This window comes from Leptidea sinapis, chromosome 25 (assembly GCF_905404315.1).
Source record: "Leptidea sinapis chromosome 25, ilLepSina1.1, whole genome shotgun sequence".
In the NCBI taxonomy this organism is placed as follows: domain Eukaryota; kingdom Metazoa; phylum Arthropoda; class Insecta; order Lepidoptera; family Pieridae; genus Leptidea; species Leptidea sinapis.
Window position 1 is genome coordinate 637,293 of NC_066289.1, and position 25,596 is coordinate 662,888.

At 38.1% G+C, this 25,596-nt stretch overlaps 2 protein-coding genes across 2 annotated transcripts in view; both read left to right on the top strand.

The window, feature by feature from the left end:
- The window catches only part of LOC126972240 (transmembrane protein 127-like), a 551,958-nt gene that overhangs the window by 294,502 nt on the left and 231,860 nt on the right, over nt 1–25,596 (top strand). The window lies entirely within an intron of this gene.
- Nucleotides 10,153–25,596, top strand: part of LOC126972230 (early growth response protein 3-like) — a 53,644-nt gene continuing 38,200 nt past the window's right edge. Inside the window, exon 1 of the mRNA XM_050818874.1 lies at nt 10,153–10,697. Within this exon, the coding sequence (XP_050674831.1) occupies nt 10,418–10,697 (280 nt within the window). The 5' untranslated portion in view covers nt 10,153–10,417. The remainder of the gene's footprint in view (nt 10,698–25,596) is intronic.

Below are 25,596 nucleotides of genomic sequence, written 5' to 3' on the forward strand. Positions count from 1 at the left end.
TCCCCGTGCCCAAACTACCAGAGCCATTCCGTGAGTACGCTTGCCATCACGGCGGGCCATACCATTTGGCTCCAAAATAGCTGGTATGTTAAGAGCGGCAATTACCCTGCGGATGACTTCATGAATGCTGGCATGACGACTGATACGGCCTGCCGATTTTAAAAAGAATAGCCCGTGATGCCCAAAAGCATATATAAATACATTTTAAATAGTAAGCACTATTTTTGTTCAACACCAGCATTAACCAACACAGTCCAAAAACATTAAGCAATCATGCAAATTCATATTATAGAAATTGTTTAACTATGGCGGCTTACATATAAAAGAATACAAAAAGCTTCTGTATTGATAAAAACATGGAGTCACTTAATTAAATCGTCGTCATTTTCTTATCGAGAAACATTAACGCAACTAATAAAATAAGCAGTGGCACCACAGTTTTATGGCGTGTAATCATGTTCCTAAATTGAACGTTATCGAATAAAACATTCCAGGGTTTTACTTCGGACTCATTACACCATAAACTTCAATTTGGTATTAATTGAAAAAGGAAAAGCGGAACTCGGTTACAAATTACCGACACAATATCAAGTGTTAAATGCCCCTTACGACCGCCGAATCGTCGAGAGATCATTGACTACGAAAATACACAATTTGAGGCAATAAATCAGTGTCAGACACCATCACACATCGGTAGCAACTATCTGAATACTTTACTCTGTTATTTATTACTTATAACCTGATTTTAAAAGGAAGCAGCTTGTTAATACCGCGTTACAGAGGTATGTAATCGGATCACATCTCGTACAACATATGCCCGCTATGATTTATCTCTAAATGGTGGGTTTTGATTGAAAAGCAATTAATTGTAATTATTATAAGTGTTCTGTTAGTTATAATTCATATATAAATAATCCCGCCAATTTGTTTGGATTGTATTTATTACGTTAACACCTCTCTTCTCTTACGTCGTTTTGTAATTTAAACATGTATAAAGTAAAACAAAATTAATAAAATAAATCATCATAACGAGTTCCAAACCTTAAATCTGTAGAAACAATGATTCATTTTACTTATTGGTAATTCCTAACAATGGATATTTTCTTTTTATTTTTTAGTCTAAATGTTATAATTAAAATTTATAATTTTGTTTTAGATTTTTTAATTTATAAAAGGGGTTATATCTATAAAACATGTGCAAGAGATGTTTCTGTTTCCCTTAAAATTGTTTCAGACAGACGTCCAAGAAGGGATTTCATTTCAGTTCAAAAAAAGAATTCATCTACTATTGAATTAATTTCTCCCACACTCGTTTATACATTATGTAACATACACAACTTTATACATTGACCAAGAAAGTAATGCTGCTATCTTGTACCGACTACAAATACACAGCTTATCTCAGTATCTCAACGCTTAACACCATTAGTATTCAATTCGCAGGCTCTAATACGGCGCGCGATCTACCGACACCAAGATAATTTATCTCGCTGTGGAATCGAACCCCCTTCCCTGCAGTTCCACTACTGTATCGTGACACTAAATTGCTTCAGCAAACGGTATTGAATACTGATTGTTGCTTTAATGTACTGTTACAAGCTATTGGTGCAGATGTAACCTGATCCCGTAACTGTTCGTTGTTCTATCACTTATATTGAGCTAGTAATTCGGGTAGAATAAACGAGTGTATATATTAATAGATTATTTTTAATTAACTAGCTGACCCGACACACATTGTTCTGTACATAATAAATAAAATACTGTTTTTTATGAATTTCTCAATAATATTTCATAACATCAAGGATTATTTCGTAAAATATGCTCCCTGTTGTTATAATGAAATTGTTTCACAGCAGAAGTATCAAACCGTGCGTCATCAAATTCTCTCATAGAAAATATGTCCATACAAAACAAATATTGGAAATAAAAATAATTGTGAGTCCCAAATCGAAATAAAATCTCTCACGTTGAATTAAACTGCACTCCGTTTAGTAATCCCCATTAAAATCCGCTCATTAGTTTAGGAGTTCACTGGAAACAAACATTAGGACACTGGATTTATATATATTAAGATCTAATGGCACAGGATGCAAGGCCAAATACAATAATAAACTTTATCTGCGGTATCACCAGGTCAATAATAGCATGAGTCCAGGCTGTTACTCTCCTTTTGTGGAAGCATGGTCAGCTGTAACCATTTCTTCAAAAGCGTTCAGTTTCTGTTGTCAAACAATTTCATTATAACTACAGGGAGCATATTTTACGAAATAATTCTAGTATGTTATTGACAAATTCATAAAAAACAGTATTTTATTTATTATGTACAGAACCACATCTGTCAGGTCAGCTAGAAATAACATAATATCTTTAGACAGTATAAAACAGAGTAGCTTTCTACTGTTTCATCTTCTCTAAGCGGACAGAACGTCTGTCGGGTCAGCTAGTGATAATATAAAAACTGTTGATATCGCTTATTTTACTTGCTTATTTTATTGTTCTATAAAGCGTATACAATAAGATGACGTATTAAGCAAGGAAAACACTTTTGGACTAAACAATTTGTTATATTTTTAAAGTGATAACCCTCACTTCTAGGATTAATACACAAATAAAATTTGAAAAAACAACAAAATTTTATTAACGATGCCGGAACCGAACCCACGACCTCCGGCGTTCCGTACCGGTGCTCTAACCAACTGAGCTAACCGTTCGAGTGTCGCATCGTTATAAAATCTTGTATGCTTTGTTCAACTCTCAGGTTATGGCTCCATCTACAGGATGTACTTTACAATTGATAACCTGCTCAACCCCAATATTTGCATATTAGGAAATTGACTTGAGATGTCGCTCTTGTAAATCTAAACAATTTGTTATGTTTTTAAACTGATAACCCTCACTTCTAGGATTAATACACAAATAAAATTTAAAAACAAAAGACGTGTGGCACTCGGGGACTGCCGAATTATAATTATTTATTTATTTCATTTATGCAGTATTTTTTTTTGATAAAATTAATTTAAAAAAAAGCAAACGGGAAGTGAGTAAAATTTTACTTGCAAAATTTGATTACAAACAGACAAAAAAAATAAAGAAATTAAAAAAATCAAGACGTAACCCCAGGCTCGAACCTGGGACCTTCTGCACAAAAATCATACGTGATAACCGCTGTTCCACGGCAACTGTAATGACTTTTGGACTATTCAATAAAAATGGTTACTAATTTGTATTAATCAACAAGAAAAGAAGCAAATTATGAACATGAACAAAAGCCCACAATGTACGACATTCAGTATGGCGCGTGTAAGCCGTCACAGTAATTGATGGTAGATTTGTGGCAACCCGAGTGAATAATCATAACCGGCCGCTTGTTAATTACACCTCAACACATTAAACGAGCGCATTATTCAGACTATTCATATTGGACAGCTATGCTCGTGTATTTGTCTTTGTTGCGGTCGCCATGTTGGGTCCACGTTGTTAATTGATACGGTTATATATTCTTATAACTGTATTATATTATATACAATATTTGTTATGCTACATGTAGGTAAAACGTGTAGGTTTCGAAGCTACGTGGAAGTATACTAAGAATGCTTGCAGCAATTCCGCGTTGAAATAAGTACCTGCGCTGAAAACATATTTTTTTATTTTTGCTTGTTTTGTTAGACAGTGACATAACTTTAACAACGTCAGTGACCTAACAATAACGAGAACTAAAATGGAGTTTCCGAGTTCGAATCCCTGTGGGTGCAAACATTTATATGATGAATATGGATGTTTGTTTCCGAATCATGGATGTCTTTTATGTATTTATGAATGTTTAAGTGTATATATTGTGTTAAATATTATATCGTTGTCTTGTAACCCATAACACATGCTATGCCTAATTTGAGGCAAGATAATTTGTGAAAAACTATGTCAATATAATATGATCTATCAGTTAGACACATCTTAGACAAGCTTCGACTTGCGTTTGAATATAAGCAATGTCTAAAGATTGTTGAAGACACAAATTTGTAAAAAAAAAAATTAAAAAAAGTGTTCAACATGTGTTTTATAAAGATAACACTTTTTTAATAACACAGTTATTGTTTTTGCATATCCTGAAACTATTCTTAATTAATGTAGACCAGTCATCGTCAATGATCCTTTAAATATAATTATTAAGGCTTGTAGCACTAGTGCCACTAAGTTTCTCTTTAGTTTCATGAAACAAAAAGGTCACAAGTTGTAGTCTGGGGTCTCTACGAAAGAACCATCAGGTCTATATTTACAAATTCTTCTCTGAAAATGCGCTTCCGCTACGTTATCGGAACATTGATAAAGCTTTACTGGGTCGCCGTCCACATATGGAGTATTTCTTTTCCCATCTCTAGTCTATTGCATCCCAATATCAGCTCGAACCATGATCAAATGGCAAACGCAGAGCTGACCTGCAACCGACTTCCGCCTACACACAGCACGCCACAATCTGGAATACATCCTCACCTCATCCTCATGGATGCCTGGCGTTATTTTACGGTGCGGTTTTCAACGAACTTTCTTCCACATATAACCAAACTATGGAATAAGCTTCCTTGAGCGATCAAATAAAGCTCGTATACCTTTCAGCAAGGCCGGCAACGCTCCTGTGAATCCTCTGGTGTTGCAGGGGAATCTAGGCGGCGGTGATCACTTAACAACAGATGAGCCGTACGCTTGTTAGTACTCCTGCTACATAAAAAACAGATAGTCCTGATTATTTTTCAAATTCAACCCGGTTGACAGCAATTAAATTGCGTTACGTTAATTGATTTCATATTATGTTTTATTTATTCATATAGCCTATAATTGTGTCCTATTTTGGCAATGGTGATACTTCTGATAGCGTGTCCATATAAGTACAGTTGAGTTGATATACATATATTTAGATGTGAGTTGTCTGTGGTTATTCGGGCGGTGACGCTAGTACCCACCGCAGCCTTATAAAGCAACCTTCCTAATCGCCCCCACACAGAATAAAATAATGCTGATTTTTTAACCTGGCCTTAAAAGTATGCAAATTAATTGTTAAAGGAATAAATAATACTGCTTAAAACCTTGTTTGAAAATGTTTGAAAAACAAGACGTCATAATATTTTATTACGATTTAATGGTTGTGCCTGACAAGTGCCTGGAACGTTGAAGTATCCATCGCATACGATGCGAACCCGAATGTTGTAACAAGGAGTTCTTATCCGCATATAAGAACTGCTTATTATCAGGTTGGCCGTAAAAATAAAGAACAATAAATGATTCAAATTTAAATATTGACGCGGATGAGAGGACAATAGAATAGAACGGAATAGAAATGATAAGTGAAAACGGTCGGCCTTCAGCCTAATAATTTATATTTATAAAAATGTTTAATAGAAAGTAAAAGTATAAGAATATAGAAATACCAGAGAGATTTCATTGTTTTATTCTGCAACGATCCCGCATGTGAGAGGAGGACTCACGCGCTACAATACACTATTGTGAGAGTTTATTACCGTTTTCTTTCAACTTCATTGCTTACATTCAGTTTGGGGTAAGACTAACAATCGCGGTTCACCAAGATCTTCCATAAATTTCGTACTACAAGAAGGAGTGGGATTAAATTAAGAGTGCGGATTGCGTGGTATGTACGGGACCTCCGAGCAGCTTTATTGGGCACGTTGTGTCGTGTCCCGAAGCTTTTTTATGGCAATAAGGGACGAGACGCGCAGGACGTTCAGCTGATGGTGATTGATACGCCCTGCCTATTACAATGAAATGCCGCTCAGGATTCTTGAAAAAACACAAAAAACCTTGAGATAAGATGTTAAGTCTCATTTGACCATTTATTTCACTAGGAACGGTGCCCTTTAGACCGGATAATAACACAAGCACAATAATGCTTACACACTACTGCTTCATGGCAGAAATAGGCGCCGTTGTGGTACCCATAATCTAGCCGGCTTCCTGTGCAAAGGGGCCTCCCACTGGTAGAGCTACTAAATAAATAATAAAAATAGAATAAACGAATATGATATTCGTGTAAAATAATTCTCTTGAATCTATACCAAACGACTAGTATGGAAGCAAATGAGGCTTTACGAGTTGCATTTGGGTTACTTTATGTTTTCATCTCAACCGTTGATCATCGCTATTGAGTAGAACGTTTTATTCTCGTTATGCACCTTAACATATCAAATATTTTATTTCGTAGGTAAATCACATTATACTCGATATATGTAATTTTTTCTCATACAGCTCTTTCGGAAGGCAGATTTCCTTAGAGAAGAACGAGCAAGAAACTCTAAGGTTGCTCTTTTCAAAATAGATAAGGTTTACATGTTCTTAGTTTCAATGGAACTTACAAATTATTTCAATTACAATATAAGCAAAGTGTTGCAACAAAAATACTCAAACGTTAAATATTATATGCCTTACACAATTAAGTCAAAAAATAAAGTAAATTAATAAGTAAAAAGAAAAGATTTATTAAGTACAGTAGATGCATCATTCCACACATACCGTAAGTAAATATAAGCATTATGCGAGCCTTTTATTAACAATTATAATTATAAAAATATAATAACTTATTAATAATTAATAAAAGATTAAATAAAAGACATGAAATAAATATTAAGTAGACCTTCCGGTAACAGGATCATCCAGACGCCACAATTAGCGCCCGTTCACGAGCATGACGCATGTACCAGCCACCGCCTCCCTCGGCGAGAAATTATTTTAGGGAAGGGAATGACCCACTCCACGTCACCGCCACAACCAGTGGCATTTAAGCGCGCATGACGATGCCTGTCACGAGAGCTCTACCAAATAGCAAAAAAGCATGTTCATCTACATATTATGCAAAAGGCGTTATGCATATAATGCACAGTCGAAAGGTAGATCATCGCTATTGAGTAGAAGGTTTGATTTTCGTTATATTACAGCAGGGTTGATCATCGCTTTTGAAAAGGCCGTTTCATTTTCGTTATACAATAGGTTGATGGCTCATCACTATTCAGTAGAACGCTCAGTACTCTAATTATTAACTATAAAACTTAAAAGTTTAAGCAACTATTGTATTCAAAGAAAGCAGGAAAAAAATTTGCAAATTTTTCTAGCCGATATTTTTATTTTACAGTTCCTAATGTTTTACTTTACATTTGGATCTTCGAATAAATGCAGATATTCCTTCTGAGAAGAGAAAGTTTTCATGTTTTTGTAACCTTTACCACGTTATGACCTTTGAAACAATTTCTAATTTATAAAGGATTTCAAATAGATTATTTAAATTTATTATTCTAACAGAAGAATATTAAAGGTTGAGTTGAGTTCTCGACGTGATATGTGTAGGCGCCAAAAACGTGGGAGATTTCCGTCAGTTTGTGAAAATAACATCTTTTTTAACATTCCACCAGTCGTCTCTGTGGAGGCTCAAAAGTTTAAGCATGGCTTCTCATCGTCCTCCATTGGAATTTCGCTGGTGAAATAATAATATAAATATTATTACGACAAAAACTGTCTAAGATCGTGTTGTAAAAACAAATGGACCTTGGACTTTCTAGAAAGTCTGCACACCTGGTCACAAAGCACGATTGGCTGGATGTCACCAGTGGGAGGCTCCTTTGCACAGGAAGCCGGGTAGATTATGGGTACCACAACGGCGCCTATTTCTGCCGTGAAGCAGTATGAGTAAACATTACTGTGTTTCGCCGTAGCTAGTGAAATTACTGGGCAAATGAGACTTTACATCTTATGTCTCAAGGTGACGAGCGCAGTTGTAGTGCCGTTTTTGGCTTTTTCAAGAATCCTGAGCGGCATTGCAATGTAATGGGTAGAGCGTATCAATTACCATCAGCTGAACGTCCTGCTCGTCTTGTCCCTTATTTTCATTAAAAAAAAACATTAAAAAAAGAGTCAACGTTCTGGACTTTATAAGACCTGAAGACTGGCCCTCGACTTGCCTACAAATGCTCAGTTTATAAGACTTGACCTGAGTGGCATGCCGACATTAAGTTGCTTAAGAAATATATTTCTTAATCTTGGTCGATATACTTGGTCGATACCAAGATAGACAAGCAGAAAAACAAAAAAACAGTACACAAAAAACAAGATGGCGGCCCCGCTCGTGGTAGCGACGGTAGCAGCCACATAAGCGACAGGGCAGGGGGTGCTAACGATCGTCGTGGAGATCTTTGGGGCAGGCCATTGTCTACCAGTGGATGTCTTCCGGCTGATGGTGATCCCATTGCGACCACTGTAACTTGAATAATGATTGCATATTTAATAGTGCTTTGAATTCGGGTATAACGCAATCTTGGTACTACGTTGGAGATGCTTATCTTTTGCGCTGCCAACTCTATTTTTTACTTATTACAGCATTATTTGGTCTAAGGACCAGAGACATTAATGAATTGTATTCGAGTGAAAGAAAAGTAAGAGAGATATACATGTCGAGATACATGTCAGATCGAGGAATTGGGGGAAAGGAAAGGAAGGAATGTGGCAGGTAAAGAATTCAATACCGTGCTAACTAACTGCCCGTCCATAAACTTATAATGCCTACTACTCGGCTAAGTCGAGTCAGTAAGTCTTTTGTAAGGCTCATGCTTTTATAACAATATCCTAGAAAATTTTCAAAACAAAAGTATTATGTTATTCAAATGAATTGTTAAAAAACGTTTGTGTGGTAAAGGTTACTATAACATAAATGACTTTCTTAATGATACCACAGATTGGGAATGGAGTGAACGTTCTCAGACTATTAAATAATAAGTTTAATTGTACAATATTACTTTGTAAACATATTTTTTCGATGAAAAACAAAAGCCCGCTGAGTCTCGGGTCTGAGGCATTCGTTTTGGAATGGGTGGTAGTTTTTGACTTTCAATAAGTGATGTCACATCCTATTTTGAATTAAAAATATTTGATTTTGAAATTTGAATTTGTGAGTCAACATTCGGTCTAGTTTAAGATTATTTGGGATATTATTATTTTTTGTAATCCGTCAATCAATACTGAGTCCGTATTCCAGTATAACAATCTCAGTTTGTGAATCAATTACTTAAAATACCAACGTTGATTACATCAAACCAAAATTTGCAGTCCACATAAAATCATTTTTACCATTGATTAGTTAAATAGACCTACACACAAATAGATTTAGGCAATACTGTCCTACGGCCTCATTTGTTGAGGCGCCTACTCAGTTCACTTTGACCTTTACACGTTCCAAAACTCCGAAGAGATCAACAGGTTGTTGCCATAGCAACGTGAATGTTCCGCGACCTTTCCTTGTTCATGGGGTGGGCTCTCCTCAACAGCTTAACTCGTGTATCATTTGGGACGCTCAATGTACCCGTAATCCGGTAACAGCTAGATATTTCTTGCAACATTCTTATTTTTACAAATTTAGTTATATGACACGTTATTTGATGTCGAGAACTTAAAATTAAATTTTATCGCAATTTCAAAATCTACCCTCGTTAACTTTCTATTCGTATTTTAGTTTCTTAGGGGTTTAGGTAACATCCTTATTATATCATAGAAATTTTATGTGATATGGATAAAAATGTAACTGTCTGATGTCATAAAGGTAATAAGTATTATTAGTAGTATCCTACGTATGAGCACACGTCATAACACGAGTATATAAATATATATATATATTGGAGGTCGATGGCAGGTCGGTACGATGTAGGTACTCGTCGCATCGCTCGTTACGCGAACATGATCAATGTTTTATATTTAGATAAAGATAATGATTTATTTGGTCTACGTAACAGTGTCGAGTGGGCTTCCGTGGGACGTCACGGGCCTGCCGAGCTAATTATGGCGCGACCAAAACGGTTTCGTAGAGCGGGCGCGAGTTCGAATGTGGAGCGTGATTCAGCGCCGTGACCGCGGTGCCGCAGGAGATGGCGGAGATGACGATCGTTCGCGGCGAGCCTCCACACGTGGTCGGGCGGCTTCCTCGCAGCACTTCACTTGAGCGTTCCGGAGTTTTCTCGCGCTCCGCTGCCGGCGTGCTGCGCTTGGCGATCCGCGCCATTTTCCCGCGCACGTGGGCGAACAGCGACTCGTGAGCGAGGGCGGCCGCGGCCAACGCCATTAACTGTGGCGTCGTGAATGAGCGCCGACCTCGCGCGGGCTCCGGCCGTCCATTGATAACGCGCTCCATGCACGGGGGCGTGCGGCCTGCCCTCGCGCGCTCAGTCGAGGATGTGGCGTTCTCCGCGCGGCGACTCACCGCGGCGCGTGCGAATATTGTGTTCATTTATCAGTAGACGCTCATGACCCGTGCGCTGCCGACCGCCGCACCCCGGCCGAAATGTTCTGTGATCGTGTCAGTTAGTTATCAAGTGTTAGTTAGTGAAGGGCGCGTGGTGTATGGTGCACGAGACACGACGCGGGATGCGCTCGTGCGATGCTCTCGGTGATCGCGATGCGGCGGCCGGACGACGAGCAGCCGGGCGCTCGCGCCGACGACGACGAGTTCGTGGACATCTCGCACATGCAGCTGTTGGTCGAGGCGGGCCCCAGCGGCCTGCACTACGGGGGCCCCGCGCCGCCGCTGGCGCACCCGCAGCCCTACATCACAGTACCGGCCCACTTGCCCGGGGCCCCGGCCTCCGCCACCGTCACCACAGCCGCCACAGCCTCTGTAGACGACCTGTTCGCGCTCTATCTCACGCCAACAGGACATGGTGAGGTCTTATCCGTACCTAGCCCATCCACATCCTCACAAGTACAAAGATAACCCACACCATAACTAACCAAACAAGATTGTAATATATACAACTACAATTAGTCTTATAAGAAGAGCATACTCTAGCTTCATTGACCGGCAAAGCATCTTCAAGATCCACTACAAACACTAGCTATTAGTATAATCTCTTCCCATAAATCTACATAATTCAACAGCTCAACTGCACATAATAACTGTTAAGATGACATCAAATATCAATTACCATTCATAAAGGGCGACGAGCCGACGTCACCATGGATTGCTCGAAAAGTTGTGATCAGCATTCCGTAAGTCGTTATCTGTACCGGACGAGGAGGACGGCTGCGCGAGCACATCGCCGCTATCAACCTCGCGACCCAGACTGCTTCAATGACAATTTCAAAGTACTGCTTATATTTTATTTATCTCTCAACTCTGCACTACTAAACCGGTATCTGCTATGTTTGCAAATATTTTCTTTGAATGATGTAACTGTCGAGACTCCAAATGCACTCTAAGAATGGGTCGAAATATCTTGGATAAATTAGCGTTAGTAATTAATTGCAGAATAATCAAAGAAGATTAAAACTCCAATATACCTACATACATACCGTGTATGAACGCAAGATTACTTTGCCGATGCTGTGACTATGGGCACGCTCTATGCTTTTTTTACAAATTTTATATATGATATAAAAATGCCCTCAAAATATAGTACACTAGCTTTTACCCGAACTTCGTCCGCGTGCAATAGTTACTTTGGGCAGCATTTTTTATTACAAACTGCTGTATTAACATTTATATATATAATAATATACATTTTTATAAGCTCCAAACAATAGAAGTTTAATCCCCACACAAGTGTAAAGTTAGAACAAATATTTATTTATTTTTTATCTAGTGCTTAAATACAGTATAGTATAAAGTTTCCTGGTGCTGTCTTCGATAATGACAAACTTCCATAAAAACTTCCACCCTTATTTCAACCCCGCCAAGCCTTTTATTCGCTGTAAAAGTTAGCCTATGTCCTTTCCCAAGCTCTTGTCTATCTCTGTACAAAATTTTATCAAAATCAAGTGGCTTAGGCGTGAAAGCGTAACAAACAAACTAACATTCACATTTATAATATTAGTATTGATTGTTAGTGAACAGTGACATTAATGAACAACAAGGATCAAACAATAAAATATTAAATGCAGTAGGTATATACAAACTACAAATGAAGTGAGTTAAAAGTATGTATGTAACATACAGACTTGAAAACAAATATCCATATTTACCATTTAAACATTTGAAACATTTACGTAGCAAGCAGGATTTGAAAACATATTAGTAACAAATTTAATTGGGGTTCTTTTGCATCACCTTAGTTTATATTGTGATGTGTTACATCACTCATAATATTGTAGTCAATGATGTGGTCACTATCATCACGTCCACCATTTTCTTGTTCGTCGCTAGCTCCAATTTCCGATCAAAAATGTACGAAATTTAAAGTAATTATTTTTATCACATTACGGTGTAACTTTTAACGAGAAAAGGAGGAGCAGTTCAACGGTATATTTTTTTTGTGTTTGTTACCTCAGAACTTTCGACTGGGTGAACCGATTTCTATGATTATTTTTTTGTTTGAAAGCTGGTGCTTCCCGTGTGGTCCCATTGCAATTAATCCAGATCTGACAGCGCTATTCATGAGAAAACCATAATAGTCTTAAATTTTCTACGAGTATGTGCGTGGGGAATGGATATAATAGAACTAGATATAGAAATAACTCAAAATCGCGTCAACCGATTTCGATTAGATTTTTTTTGGCAAGGATGTACTTTGATGAGAGTTTGGTGAGGTTCTGACAATGGGATCCATCACAAAATAACGGAACTTTTCAATTCTTAGGAGAAAATTAACGATACTCAGCTGAATCTTTTATATGCTATCCGCATATTTGAGTCACTTGCCGTATGGTCATCGTTATGGTCAAGTAATTGTCGTAGTCGAATATGATGATCAATGCAACTCCTTAACGGCATACAGTAAGGGTGCGATCTGTCGCCGAATATCAAACTGTGTGTAATCAAATTGCAATGTGCTTACGTTAATTGCTGCATTGCAAAATTAAGTATGTCTATACATATTCAGACAAATTAGTGTACTTCTGATTCAGTAAAAATAAAAAATCAAAAATAAATTTAACAAAAAGAACAATCGTCTTTAAGAGCTATAATAAAACAATAGATATAATTTGAATATCAGAGTTAAACTATTTTATACGATAGATAGGACATTCTAGATTAAAAAATGTACAACATTTAATTGCTTGACATTTAATTATTTTTCATTAGGCCTTAAAAGTAAAGTGAATACTTTGAAAATAAGATCAGCTAATGCAGTAGAACGAGCTGTCAATCAATGCTGTGCTTGTAGGAGATGAAAGTGCTAATGTACGCACCGTGCGTTGTCAGTTTGATATCTTTCGTAGAGGGAACCTTAGCTTGAAGAATGAGCCCCGAGAGACAACGGCCACCAACGTAAAATAATGATGAATTGAATGCTGTGGTAGAAACCGATTCGCATCGAACTACCAAGGATATAGCGGCGCGGTTTGGTGTACTACACACAGTATTGACCCATTCGCTTCTTCGGTCAGTTCAGGACTCGAACCCATGACCTCTCGCGGTCCGTGCGAGTGCTCTTCCATCTGAGCTAACCGTTCGAGTGACGTATCGTCATAAAATATTGTATGCTTTGTTCAACTCTCAGATTGTGGCTTCATCAACATAACAAATTATTCTACTCAAGAAATAATCCAAGATACATTCAATCAATCCCGGTCCCAGAGTTCTACCGCAAAGTCATAAGTGAACTCCCTGTGAGACTGCAGAAATGTATTGATATCGAGAATTACATCCGATTAATTAATTATATTTAACCCAACAAAATAATGTTAACGGCAATTTCACGCTTTTACCTTTTTTTATCTATAGATTCCAATGTATTTAATCCACTGAGGTACTCATAATTTCATTCGGCTATTTGACAGATGATAGGAATTCCGTGTGGGCAATAAATCCACAGCTGGAATGAACTGGATTGAACCTGTAATTAATTGAGCTATATCGTCTCGTGTGTTTCTGACGGATATAAAAGGTAATTTTTGAAAATGTATTAATTACGGATTCTTATTGATGTTAATTAATGAACTACTACCACTTGGGAACAAATGGTGCGCTGAAAGAGAAGAAGCGGCGCTTGAAACTCTCATGTTCATTTTTGTATTCAAATGTTATCTATTCGCAGGCTGTCGGATCAGTCAAATGTTCTGATGTTGAGTAGGTAATATTTACAGCAGTGTCTAACTAAAACCTTTTTTTTTCTTTTATGAAAATAAGGTACGAGACGAGCAGGGAGTTCAGCTGATGGTAATTGATACGCCCTGCCCATTACAATGCAGTGCCGCTTAGGATTCTTAAAAACCCAAAAGTTCTGAGCGGCACTACAATTGCGCCCGTTACCTTGAGACAAGATGTAAGTCTCATTTGCCCAGTAATTTCACTAGCTACGGCGCCCTTCAGACCGAAACACAGTAATGTTTACACATTACTGCTTCACGGCAGAAACAGGCTCCGTTGACCACAACGGATTGATTATGGGTACCAACCCATAATCTAGCCGGCTTCCTGTGCAAAGGAGCCTCCCACTGGTAAATTTATTATTATATGGTATGGTGTTTATTTGTAGATAGTATCAGCGGGATCTCTTTTTTATAAGAATGTTGACACTAACCCTCAGAGCTACTTTATATGTTATGAAGCCTGCTGAGAATAATAAGAAACAACTTCTCGCTTCTCGTGCTGTATATGTAACATTGAAAATCTTTATTTAGAGCAAGAAATGTTCAACCAATTGCCATTTTTGTAACTCTTTTGTGAGCATATATTACATTTTTCAGACAGTATTCACAAGTTATGGGCATTTATATATAAATATGCAACCGATGAAACTCTATATAAAATATTTTAAATCATCTTCAACTAGTTTGTAAGTAATAGTCTGTCTAATATATAAAACCTTTTGGCGCAGTTATTAATTCGAACGTCAATAGAAAATAGGCGTCTCCATAAATAGCACCGCCTTCTGTTATGATTGGTTGCTTTGCAATTGATTCAAATATCAATACCGTTATATTTAAGACGATATCTCATTTTGCCAAATAGCGAGTGGGTTTCCAAATTCATTTCACATAACTTAGTACAAATGACCAACTTCACACCATATAAGTAATGTTAATAGACCACAATTGGTGTAATTCGAATTTTCGTCTATTTAGTTGACCAATCCACATAGTGCCCAAATAGCAGATAGACTCAGCTCTGCTGCATACGCTGCGGTAACAAAGACCGAAGACCTGAGGAATGACACCCTGGACCATACGGCAAAAGAGGAATCCGATCTCCTAGGCGCTCTTTTCGCCTCTAACTCGACTCTTGACGACAACGGACAAACACCACCAACCATCCTGCGGTATCAGAGCTCTATGCCTGAAGTACAGTTCACACAGAAAACTGTTAGGCGAGCTCTGTTTTCGTTGGACGTCATGAAATCGAGCGGGCCGGATGGCATTTCTCCAATCGTGATTAGAACGTGTGCCCCTGAATTGACGCCGGTGGTAACGCGTTTATTCCGGCACTCTTATTCCAAAGGCGTAGTCCCTGACTCATGGAAGTCAGCCCTTGTCCATCCGATCCAAAAAAAGGAGACAGTTCGGATCCAGCAAACTACAGGCCTATTGCTATTACCTCCCTGCTCTCCAAAATTATGGAGAGCATAATTAGCCGCCAGCTTTTGGTATACCTAGAGGGTCACCAGTTGATCAACGACCGACAATACGGCTTTCGCCATGGTCGGTCGGCAGGTGATCTTCTGGTATACCTAACACATAGATGGGCGGCGACTATTGAAAGCAAGGGGGAAGACCTAACAGTTAGCCTGGATATGGCGAAGGCCTTTGATCGTGTATGGCACAAGGCGGTCCTCTCAAAACTTCCATCATTTGGGCATCCCGAGAGCTTATGCAAGTGGACCTCCAGCTTCATCACTGGGCGCAGCATACAACTCGTTGTCGACGGTTTTTGCTCGAATCCCAAGCCCATGAACGCAGTGCCCCAAGGCTGTGTGCTATCTCCCACGCTGTTTCATCTGCATATCAATGACATTTTGGACACCTCCAAGATAAATTGCTATGCAGACGACAGCACTGGTGATGCCGTATATACGGGCCATGCAGGTCTCTCTCGGAAAACGTCGACCAGTGCCGGGAGAAACTGTCTTATATCGAGTCCTCTCTCGATAAGATCGCAGAATGGGGTAAATTGAACCTTGTCCAATTCAACCCCCAGAAGACTCAAGTTTACGCGTTTACCACTTCGACAACACTTCCCTTAAAGCCTCGCCTAGTATCGGAATTCTGGGTTTCGAACCTCAAGCGATTGCCAATTCCGTGGCGATCTGGAGAGAAAAGCCAAATTGGCTTCATCAATAGAGCACGGCAATACTTCAAGCCGGCCCACATTCTAGTGCTCTACAAAGCACAGGTCCGGCCACACAGTGAGTATTGCTGTCATCTCTGGTCTGGCGCACCCCAGTATCAGCTCGATCCATTTGACCTTGTGCAACGCAGAGAAGCTCGAATTGTCGGGGACCCAGTGCTCTGTGAACGGCTGGATCATTTGGCGTTGCGTAGAGACACACAAGGAAGCGACGTTCCGTGTGTGTCTTCTACCGCATTTATCACGGGGAGTGTTCCGAAGAGTTGTTTAACCTGATTCCTGCCGCCGAATTACACATTCGCACGACACGCCACAAGTTAGCATATCATCCCCACCATCTGGATGTGTGGCGATCCTCCACAGTGCGGTTTTCAAGGAGCTTTCTTCCACGTACTACAAAGTTTTGGAATGAGCTTCCTTGTGCGGTGTTTCCGGGACCATACGACTAGGTACCTTCAAAAAAAGCGCGTACACCTTCCTTAAAGGCCGGCAACGCTCTTGTGATTCCTCTGGTGTTGCAAGATGTGGGCGGCGGTGATCACTTAACAGCAGGTGACCCGTTCGCTCGTTTGTCCTCTTATTCCATAAAAAAAAGTGTTCTTATTTGATTGGGTATTTTCCTATGGGGTTATACTGCTGAAATTGATATAGTGTTTCCTCTGCAAGATAGAGCTGTTCGTGCTATATATCAGCTTGGTTATAGACATTTCAAAGAATTATGACAGTTCATTGCCAGTACTTTTATGAAATTTTAATAACCGTTCAGGAAAATCGTCACCTTTTTGCTCTAAATAGTAATTTTCATTATTATAACACTAAAAATAAGGGATTGCTTGTAACTAATTGTAGTAGGCTTCATAAGATACATAATAGCTTTAATGGTAAATGTATACACTTTTATAATAACTGGGGCAGTCACTGTTCCCTTGACGGAAACCTTACTGTCAGTCGCTGATCAGCTGGTGCTCTTCTAGGTATCCCAAGAGCTGGCGGTTGATGATCGACTCGATTACTTTGGAGAAAATGGAGGTTATGGCAATGGGGCGAGTTGTAGTTGAACGGATCCGAGCGTACATCTTTCACGGGGATCACGTGCACTAAAGCCGCCTTTGATAATATCGGGACTAAGCCTGATGAGTAGGCAGTAGGTAGATGAGAGAGCCGGAAAAGATGGGTAAGGACCATAAGCATCATCCAGCGATAAACAGATCTGCCTCCACGGGTAGGATACAAAATACCGCATCTCAGCCCACTCTGCTGACATAGTAGATAGTGCCACACGCGACTTAGGCGACTGACTAACAACTAAGAAGCAAGGCCGTGTTAGGCACGTGATCGGCACGGTGCTCCGGGTCAGGCAGTGGTCCGACGACCCCAGAGGAAAGTCAATGGTAACTAGGTAGCCAACCTGATGTCAGGTCAACAGAAGGTCCAATGATCTGTATGATCTTCCTCATCTGGGATTCGGGTTGGCGCTATAACCAGTTGCGTCAGACCATATGCTAAGGCGAAGTCGTGAACAGATTTCCCTGCATGATTGATGGTACGTGAGCCTAGCCATTCGTCATGGTGGGCGTTAAAATCGTCAACAGATCTCTGCAGTGGGGATCGGCTCCTACGGAATCTGTAGCCATGTGGATGTGCTCTAGGAGCTGGACAGTCTCTGCGTTACGGCTATGGTACCTATACACTCGTGGCAGTCTACACGCAGCCAGATGAGAGATAGGTCCTGTCCAGTTGTTCAAGAAAAACAGGAGTCGAGAACAGACATCCCTACCATAAACGCACACGCCAGCCCGCGGTTTAAAGGAGTGTTCCAAATTATACCCTGGGTATGAGAGATAAGATGTATCAGCCAGAGAGGATATCTGTGTCTGGGTTAAAAAGAGCAGGGCTGGCGTCGCCGTCTCCAGGTGGAAGAGGACGGCATTTAAATTTGAGCGAAGCCCCCTGATGTTGCAAAAGTCCACAGCGAATGTGAAGAGGGTTGTTTGAGCCTCCAGAATACGCGGGGCACCCTGGGCATCCACTATTAGGTACAGGTCCTAATTGTGGACGCCCAGGGACGGTTTATCCAGGACTATCCGCTGGCACTACCACTCTTAAAATTATTTTTAGTGTGATTTTCTCCAGTAGGGGAAGTTGATACAAAACCTTTATTAGTGGCCGATGTGATCAACCAATATAACATACAATATTAAGAATAAAAATAATTTATTGGGGTTCTATATTAGTTACATAGTTGTTAGAAAATATCTGTTACAAAGTATACATTGGTACAAAGTAAGTAACTTTAATTTTACAAGTATTCCAGAGGTCCAGTCCCTTCCCCTATATAAACCTCCTGTTTGCTCTTATATATGTTTAGCACACAAGATATTAGCACAAAATAAAAATAAAAGAAATTCACGTGTGTGTGTATGGAAGTATGTGTGTGTATATATGTTTGTGTGTGTGGGCTAAGTAAGAAAAGAAAATTAGATAACGTTGGTATAATATTTTAAATTATTGTTTTTTAGTTTAGTATATTTATAAGTTTTTCTGTATCATCATAGTTTAAAACTTTTAACCATTCAAATATTACATTTTTACAACTGCATTTAAGTCTTATCTATAGAACTCCTATTTTTTTATATTATTTACTGTACAGTTAAGGAAATAATATGTTCTTCGAGCAAAGGAAGAGAACACTCTTGGGCGATCCCATATTTTTTCTAGTCGGTAGAGCGTCTCCTTATATGAACATTTACCTCTTTGGGGTATGTAAAGCTACTTTAATAAAATATTATTTTATTTTGTTTCATTATAAAGTTTAAAGGTAAAAACTTTAAGCCTGATAATAAATAGTTTATAACAGTTTAAAGTTTTGGAGCAGATCCAATAAACCTTACAATTTATGAGACAATGCCGTGAAAATGTAAGTAAATATGTTACTGTCATGAACTATAAATTCATGAGTCGCTCTTATTTCTGAATACAATCGTTAACAGTAAAAATAGTTTCCTTCTGTGATTTTCCTATGTAAATATAACCTAGACACCTTCAAAGAAAACTTAAAAGCAAAAGGCAGAATGCATAAAAGGTATTTGTTTTCTAAATTAAATCCTTTGGAATGTAATAATTTTTTCAATTATAACACTACTAAATACAGAATAGAAACAAATAGTACTCTACAGATAAGAAATGGTTCGAAACTCTGAGAGAGTCAGGAGAATCACTTTTTTATTTTGAATATAACCTTCCCATACAGTAGGAACCAAAACCAGATACTGTATTTTATTCTTTACCTAATCTATATATCTATATATATAAAAATGAATTCTGTTCGTTAGTCTCGCTAGAACTCGAGAACGGCTGGACCGATTTGGCTAATTTTGGTCTTGAATTATTTGTGGAAGTCCAGAGAAGGTTTTAAAGGTGAATAAATAGGAAAATGCTGCTAAATTAAATAATAACAACAAATTTGTTTTTCCTTTGATGTGTCCATTCATAATTTCTATGAGAGAATTTAGTGACGCACGGTTTGACAGTTCTGCTGTGAAACAATTTCATTGCGATAGCAGGGTGCAGATTTTACGAAGTAATTTTTGATGTTATGATATTTTATTGACAAATTCATATAAAAACATTATTTTATTTATTATATACAGAACAACGTCTGTCGGGTCAACTAGTATTATATAAAAATGAATTGCTGTTCGTTATTCTCGCTAAAACTCGAGAACGGCTGGACCGATTTGGATAATTTTGGTCTTGAATTATTTGTGGAAGTCCAGGGAAGGTTTAGAAGGTGAATAAATATGAAAGTGTTCGGAATTAAATAAAAACAACAATTTTGTTTTTCCTTTGATGTGTCCCCCGTCGTCCGATATTTGTTTTGTATGGACATATTTTCTATGAGAGAATTTATTGACGCACGGTTTGACAGTTCTGCTGTGAAACAATCTCATTACAACAACAGGAGCATATTTTACGAAATAATTCTTGTTATGATATATTATTGACAAATTAATAAAAACATTATTTTATTTATTATATACAGAACAACGTCTGTCGGGTCAACTAGCATTTAATAATATTACTTATGGAAAATGCATGATTTATGATGAACATGTAATGTATGGTAATCTAAGGTATAGGTAAAGTTGAAGAAATAGACAATTTCTTGTTGAGTAGGTTATAAAGTAAGGAAATTATGCAGCCTCTGTGATCAATATTATTAAAGGAAGTAAAGGTTCTTAACACACTTCAACAAGTTTGTTAAATCAGTAAGGCACATTATACCTATGACTCTACCCAATAGAATTATATATGACCTAGTTTTATATTTATTTGCCTGAGAAGATTTAAAAATATAAGCAATAAATGGACGAATTTAGTGATTAGATTGTGATTTGTACTTTTGCATCTGCTGAGAATATACTATTCTCATCATCATAGTGATATATTTGTATTATTAGACACAAAAAATTTATCGAAAAATTCACATATATAAACTCCTTTGCAAAAATACGGGCTTTTTAGTTCGAGTATTTTATTTTAGTTAGTATTAACAGTTATAGAAGGGACTTGATGGAACTCAAAAAAAATATTTGCTTTTAAAAACGCTTTACTAAGTCGGTCTTTACTACTACGTCGGTCGCTCTTATTTCTGAATGTGTAAGGATGTGTAACGGGGTTTCTTGTTTCTTGTTTTTATCTCACTTAAAAACCTTCGACTGAGTTTTATTTCTTTTAATAGAAAGAAGGCAATCCGTGGCGGTTCTCTTGTCTCGCCAACTTTTAAAATATCAGCAACGCAAGAAACATGTGAATTTATGCGTGTGGTCATCAAAGTAGCCCGTGTTGAGCTTTACAATTACATTATTCTTTGTTGTTTTCTTCCATCCGTCTTATGTAGATATTTCTAAACGAGTAATAATTTCGAAGAAGTTTTATTATTTTTGGTGCTTTTAATAAGGTCATTGCTTAGTATTATTTATTAATTTTACGAGAAAACGCGTACAGTACACACCTCAGGAACTTTTACTTATAATATTTTCTGCATAAAAAGAGCGCAAAAAAAGAATGTTGGGAGATTTTCTTGCGCCGATTCTTCTCTCTCACAGCGCCATTTGTTTCCGAAGGGGTGGTAGTGTTTGAAGTGACATCTGAAATAATTCTAAAGGAATCAATTTTCAGAAAATAAGCGCATTTTTGCCTTTTATTTTGATGTTCGTGAAAAGGCAACAGTTAATAAACTCTCATGAAACATGGCAACTTAATATTCGGAAGCAATAAATCATAGAGTCCCATCTCCCAAACATGGTGCACATTAAGATGTCAATATTGTGTAACTTGTAGTGCGCCTCAGCGTCCCACGCGGAGAGACACTGGGAGAGGCGGCTCCTCAGAGGAGCCCACAGCCCACACGGAACCATTACACCTCGCTGGATGCTCCCAGATGCCCGATAGTGCTTCAGCTTTGAACGCTCCGATGGAAGCGTCGCACGTGCCTTTGTAGAGTGCCGCGCGACCGCTATCTCGTCACTGCACGTAAATTGCCTATTTTCTCAAATGCCACTGAATTTGTAGCTTTAGAGTGTTCTATCTTAATCAAATCATTTCAATCTATTAAAAAAGTTTTTAAGTGATCACGTCATATATTTGAAAATGTAGATTTGCGTAAAACAATGTGTTAGTACTGCATGTTCGTATGCTTACAATACATAAGTAATAAGGTAACATTGATATCATATTACTTACCAATCTATATAATTTTTAAATATTTCAAAAAAGTTATTAATTAAAAAAAAGCTTTATAACCCCAGTACCAATCACAGTATGTGTTCCATACACGTTTTATTTCAAAATCCGTATATAAATATTACAGATATCAAAATAATTAATTCAATTTTCGCTGATAACCTGTATCTAAATACAATAAGATATGTAGTTAATCAAGCGTAAATAATTCTAAAACATCGACCAGTTCCAACAATCTATTGTTTTATTTGAAGAATGCCCTAACTTCCTTGGGAAGCGTGTTTGCGGCGCACCTGTGCTCATGCCCAATGACACAGAACAATTGCCATCATTACAGCCTGACCCGCTTGCCCACACACACATAATATACAAACAATCAGAAGTAATGCCACTTAATTTGCGTCAATAATTTATTATCTGGACGACATTCTAACAATAGCAGTTCCCGCCATTATTTTAAAGTATTTACGAGTGATACGATCTTCAGCGACCAACATCATTGTTTAGTACAACTACAAAGCGATTACTGCGTATCGATTAAAGCTGACTTCAACTTTAACATCTGACCGATTTAAAAGACACATCGACCTGACTCTAAAGAGACTCGTTTTTACTGATCGTAATTAGAGTTTCGGTTAAGGAAATCCAGTAATGGAACGTTTTGTCTGCGTACTTGAGAAGCATGAGTCAGAGATGAATTAAATTCAAGAAACGTGTGGCTAAACGGCTTCTGCATATCACAAAGAGCATAAAATATTCTTGTCAGTTTGCAATCTGCTTATCTCAGTGGCCGGAAGTCGGTGGCACAATGTTATGTTCCACATTAGAGCTTAGAAGACGTGGTTATTGTTACATCAAGATTTACTTTTAGACGTTATGGTCTCATTGCTTACGTGCATTCTTAACATTTGGAATATTTACCAGTGACTTATATTTCATTACAATTGTGGACATATATAACTTTTTGTTTTTTAGTTATAACAGTGGTAGGCTCCTTTGCACAGGATGCCGGCTAGTTTATGGGTACCACAACGGCGCCTATTTCCGCCGTGAACCAGTAATGTGTACACATTACTGTGTTTAGGTCTGAAGGGCGCTGTAGCTAGTAAAATTACTGGGCAAATGAGACTTAACATCTTATGTCTGAAGGTGACGATCGCAATTGTAGTGCCGTCCAGAGTTTTTGGGTTTTTCAAGAATCCTGAGCGGCACTGTATTGTAACGGGCAAGGCGTACCAATCACCATCAGCTGAACGTCCTGCTTGTCTCGTTCCTTTTTTCATAAATTAAAGTTTGTTGCCAGATTCTGCTGACTTAAACTTGTGGAGACTAACTCTTTCAAACTCCTCTGATCCAGTTGAGTGAATACGTAGTATGTCTACTTTAAAACTTCTTAACATATCTTTAAGCCAAAGCATATCAGAACGGATTGACAACTTATCCTTAATTCAGGTAGAGTAAAGTTGTCTTTCGGCGCCCATGGTCGTGGCTCTCACACCATAAATAACATTGGTACTAGCAACAAGCAACGCGGGTTTAATGCAGATGTTTGTTTTTATTTTCCTGAATCTCCAATTTCTAGTGGCAATTCTTAAAAGCCACATTAAAAATATATATTTAGCTCCAGTTTTTTTTCGCATTAAGAGAGTTTTATCAGAGCTGTGACAAAGTTACTACGAAGATAGATTTAACGTACTGGTTTAGTGCATATGTCACCAGTTACCGTTGAATGTTACAGTGATATTTTAGAAGCCCTACAGAGCAACACGTAGAGACCTCTGACGACGTTGCATATCTTTCCGTCTGTGTACATTCCAGAGAGATTGTTTGATTTGAAAAGAATAGGGTGGTAAAATCGAAACAACTACTGAAACACTACGCAAAGAGAAGTCACAGAAAAATTCTGATTACGGTTGAGAACACTTTTACAATTGAGCAACATTTTAACAATAAAATGACCGTATTTATGCTCAAAGCTCTAAGGAAGCTTCCCAATTAGTCGACAGAGTGCAACGTGGGCAGTATCCGACTTCAGTGATGGTGACTTCAGTGGGGTATTATTAGCTATGAAGGAGTGACTGAGCCATACAGTTGTGAAAAAACATCATATAAACAACATCGGAACAAGAGTAGTAATACCATTCTTGAGAAGGCAGTGAAGCCCCTTAACAATACCATGTTCAAAAACCAAGAAGGGTCCTTCCAGCAAGACTCGGCGCCGGGTCATAATGCTCGGTCTACGCAGTCTTGGTTGGAAACGAACGTTTCAGTCTTCATCAGAGCTGTAGACTGGCTGTCGTCTAGTCCCGATCTTTATCCAGTGGATTATGATTAATCATAAAACTGACCATCAATGGTCAGTTGTGGAGAGTACGGCTTGCTGTAAACGCCATGATAATTTGGAGTCCCTAAAACAATCTGTACGATTGGCAGTAAACAATTTTCCCAGTGCGTGATACTATTGAAAACTGACCTCAACGTTTAAAAGACTGTAATATAGCCAATGCAGACCAATTCGAATAAGCTTCTAATATTTTTAATTGTTTTTGTATTAAACTAACATACTGTCAAAGGAATAAATGTTATTTCTAATAGAACATTTTTTCTTTTCTTTGTTCTAGTAATTATGGCAAGACTAGGTACTTAAAAGTAAGGTAAGGTATACTTAAATCCATCAATGTTTTGAATAGAGTCACACTATACGAGAGAAAGCTCACAGTGAGGAAAACAGTGTCGCTTGGTATCGCTCACATCATACACATAATGTTTTGTTGATCCATTGAGTGTCACCACGGAGTCAGCGGAGGTTCGATCCTCGCTCGCCACGTACCAAACAATATATGTTCCAAAGAATTTTGATTACGAGTTCGCGGAACTAACGCGGCAGCTGATGTCCAGTAATGTTTTTAATTTTTTGTTATCGATCAGATAACTTTGTTTACTATTTATATCTTTGTGCATAGACCATCATTCCTTATTGTATCCGAAGAAGGTCGTTGTTAGCTGCGCTGCAGTAAAAAGTAATAAAAAGACATAAAAGGCATTTATTTTCTCAAAATTGTTTCTTTAGAATTCTTTTTGATGTCATTTCTAATGTACTAGATACTACTACCGCTTCAAAAGCAAAAGGCGCTCTGAGAGAGAAGAAGCGGCGCAAGAAACTCTCCCAAATATATATATATATATAATTTTGCAGCTACCATCGATTTTTTATGTTTTTAAAGTGATAACCCTCACTTCTAGGATTAATACACAAATAAAATTTGAAAAACAAAATTTTATTAACGATGCGGGACTCGAACCCACGACCACTGGCGTACCCTTTCAAAATTTTGTTTTTCAAATTTTATTTGTGTATTGTACCAAATATTTTTTTTATTATTATCATTATTATATTCGAATGACTACTTCCTGATAATCACTCCTTCATTGACGGCTGATATTGTAAATAATACTTGTTACGTTACGGACAACATAATAACCTAAATATTTGTCACACCGTGAGACATGAGGGCACGTGCGATGTTATCATCTCTCGGCTCTCCATACCTCGAGAATCCTGTCCTCTGCTTACGTGACGTGCGTCGCCT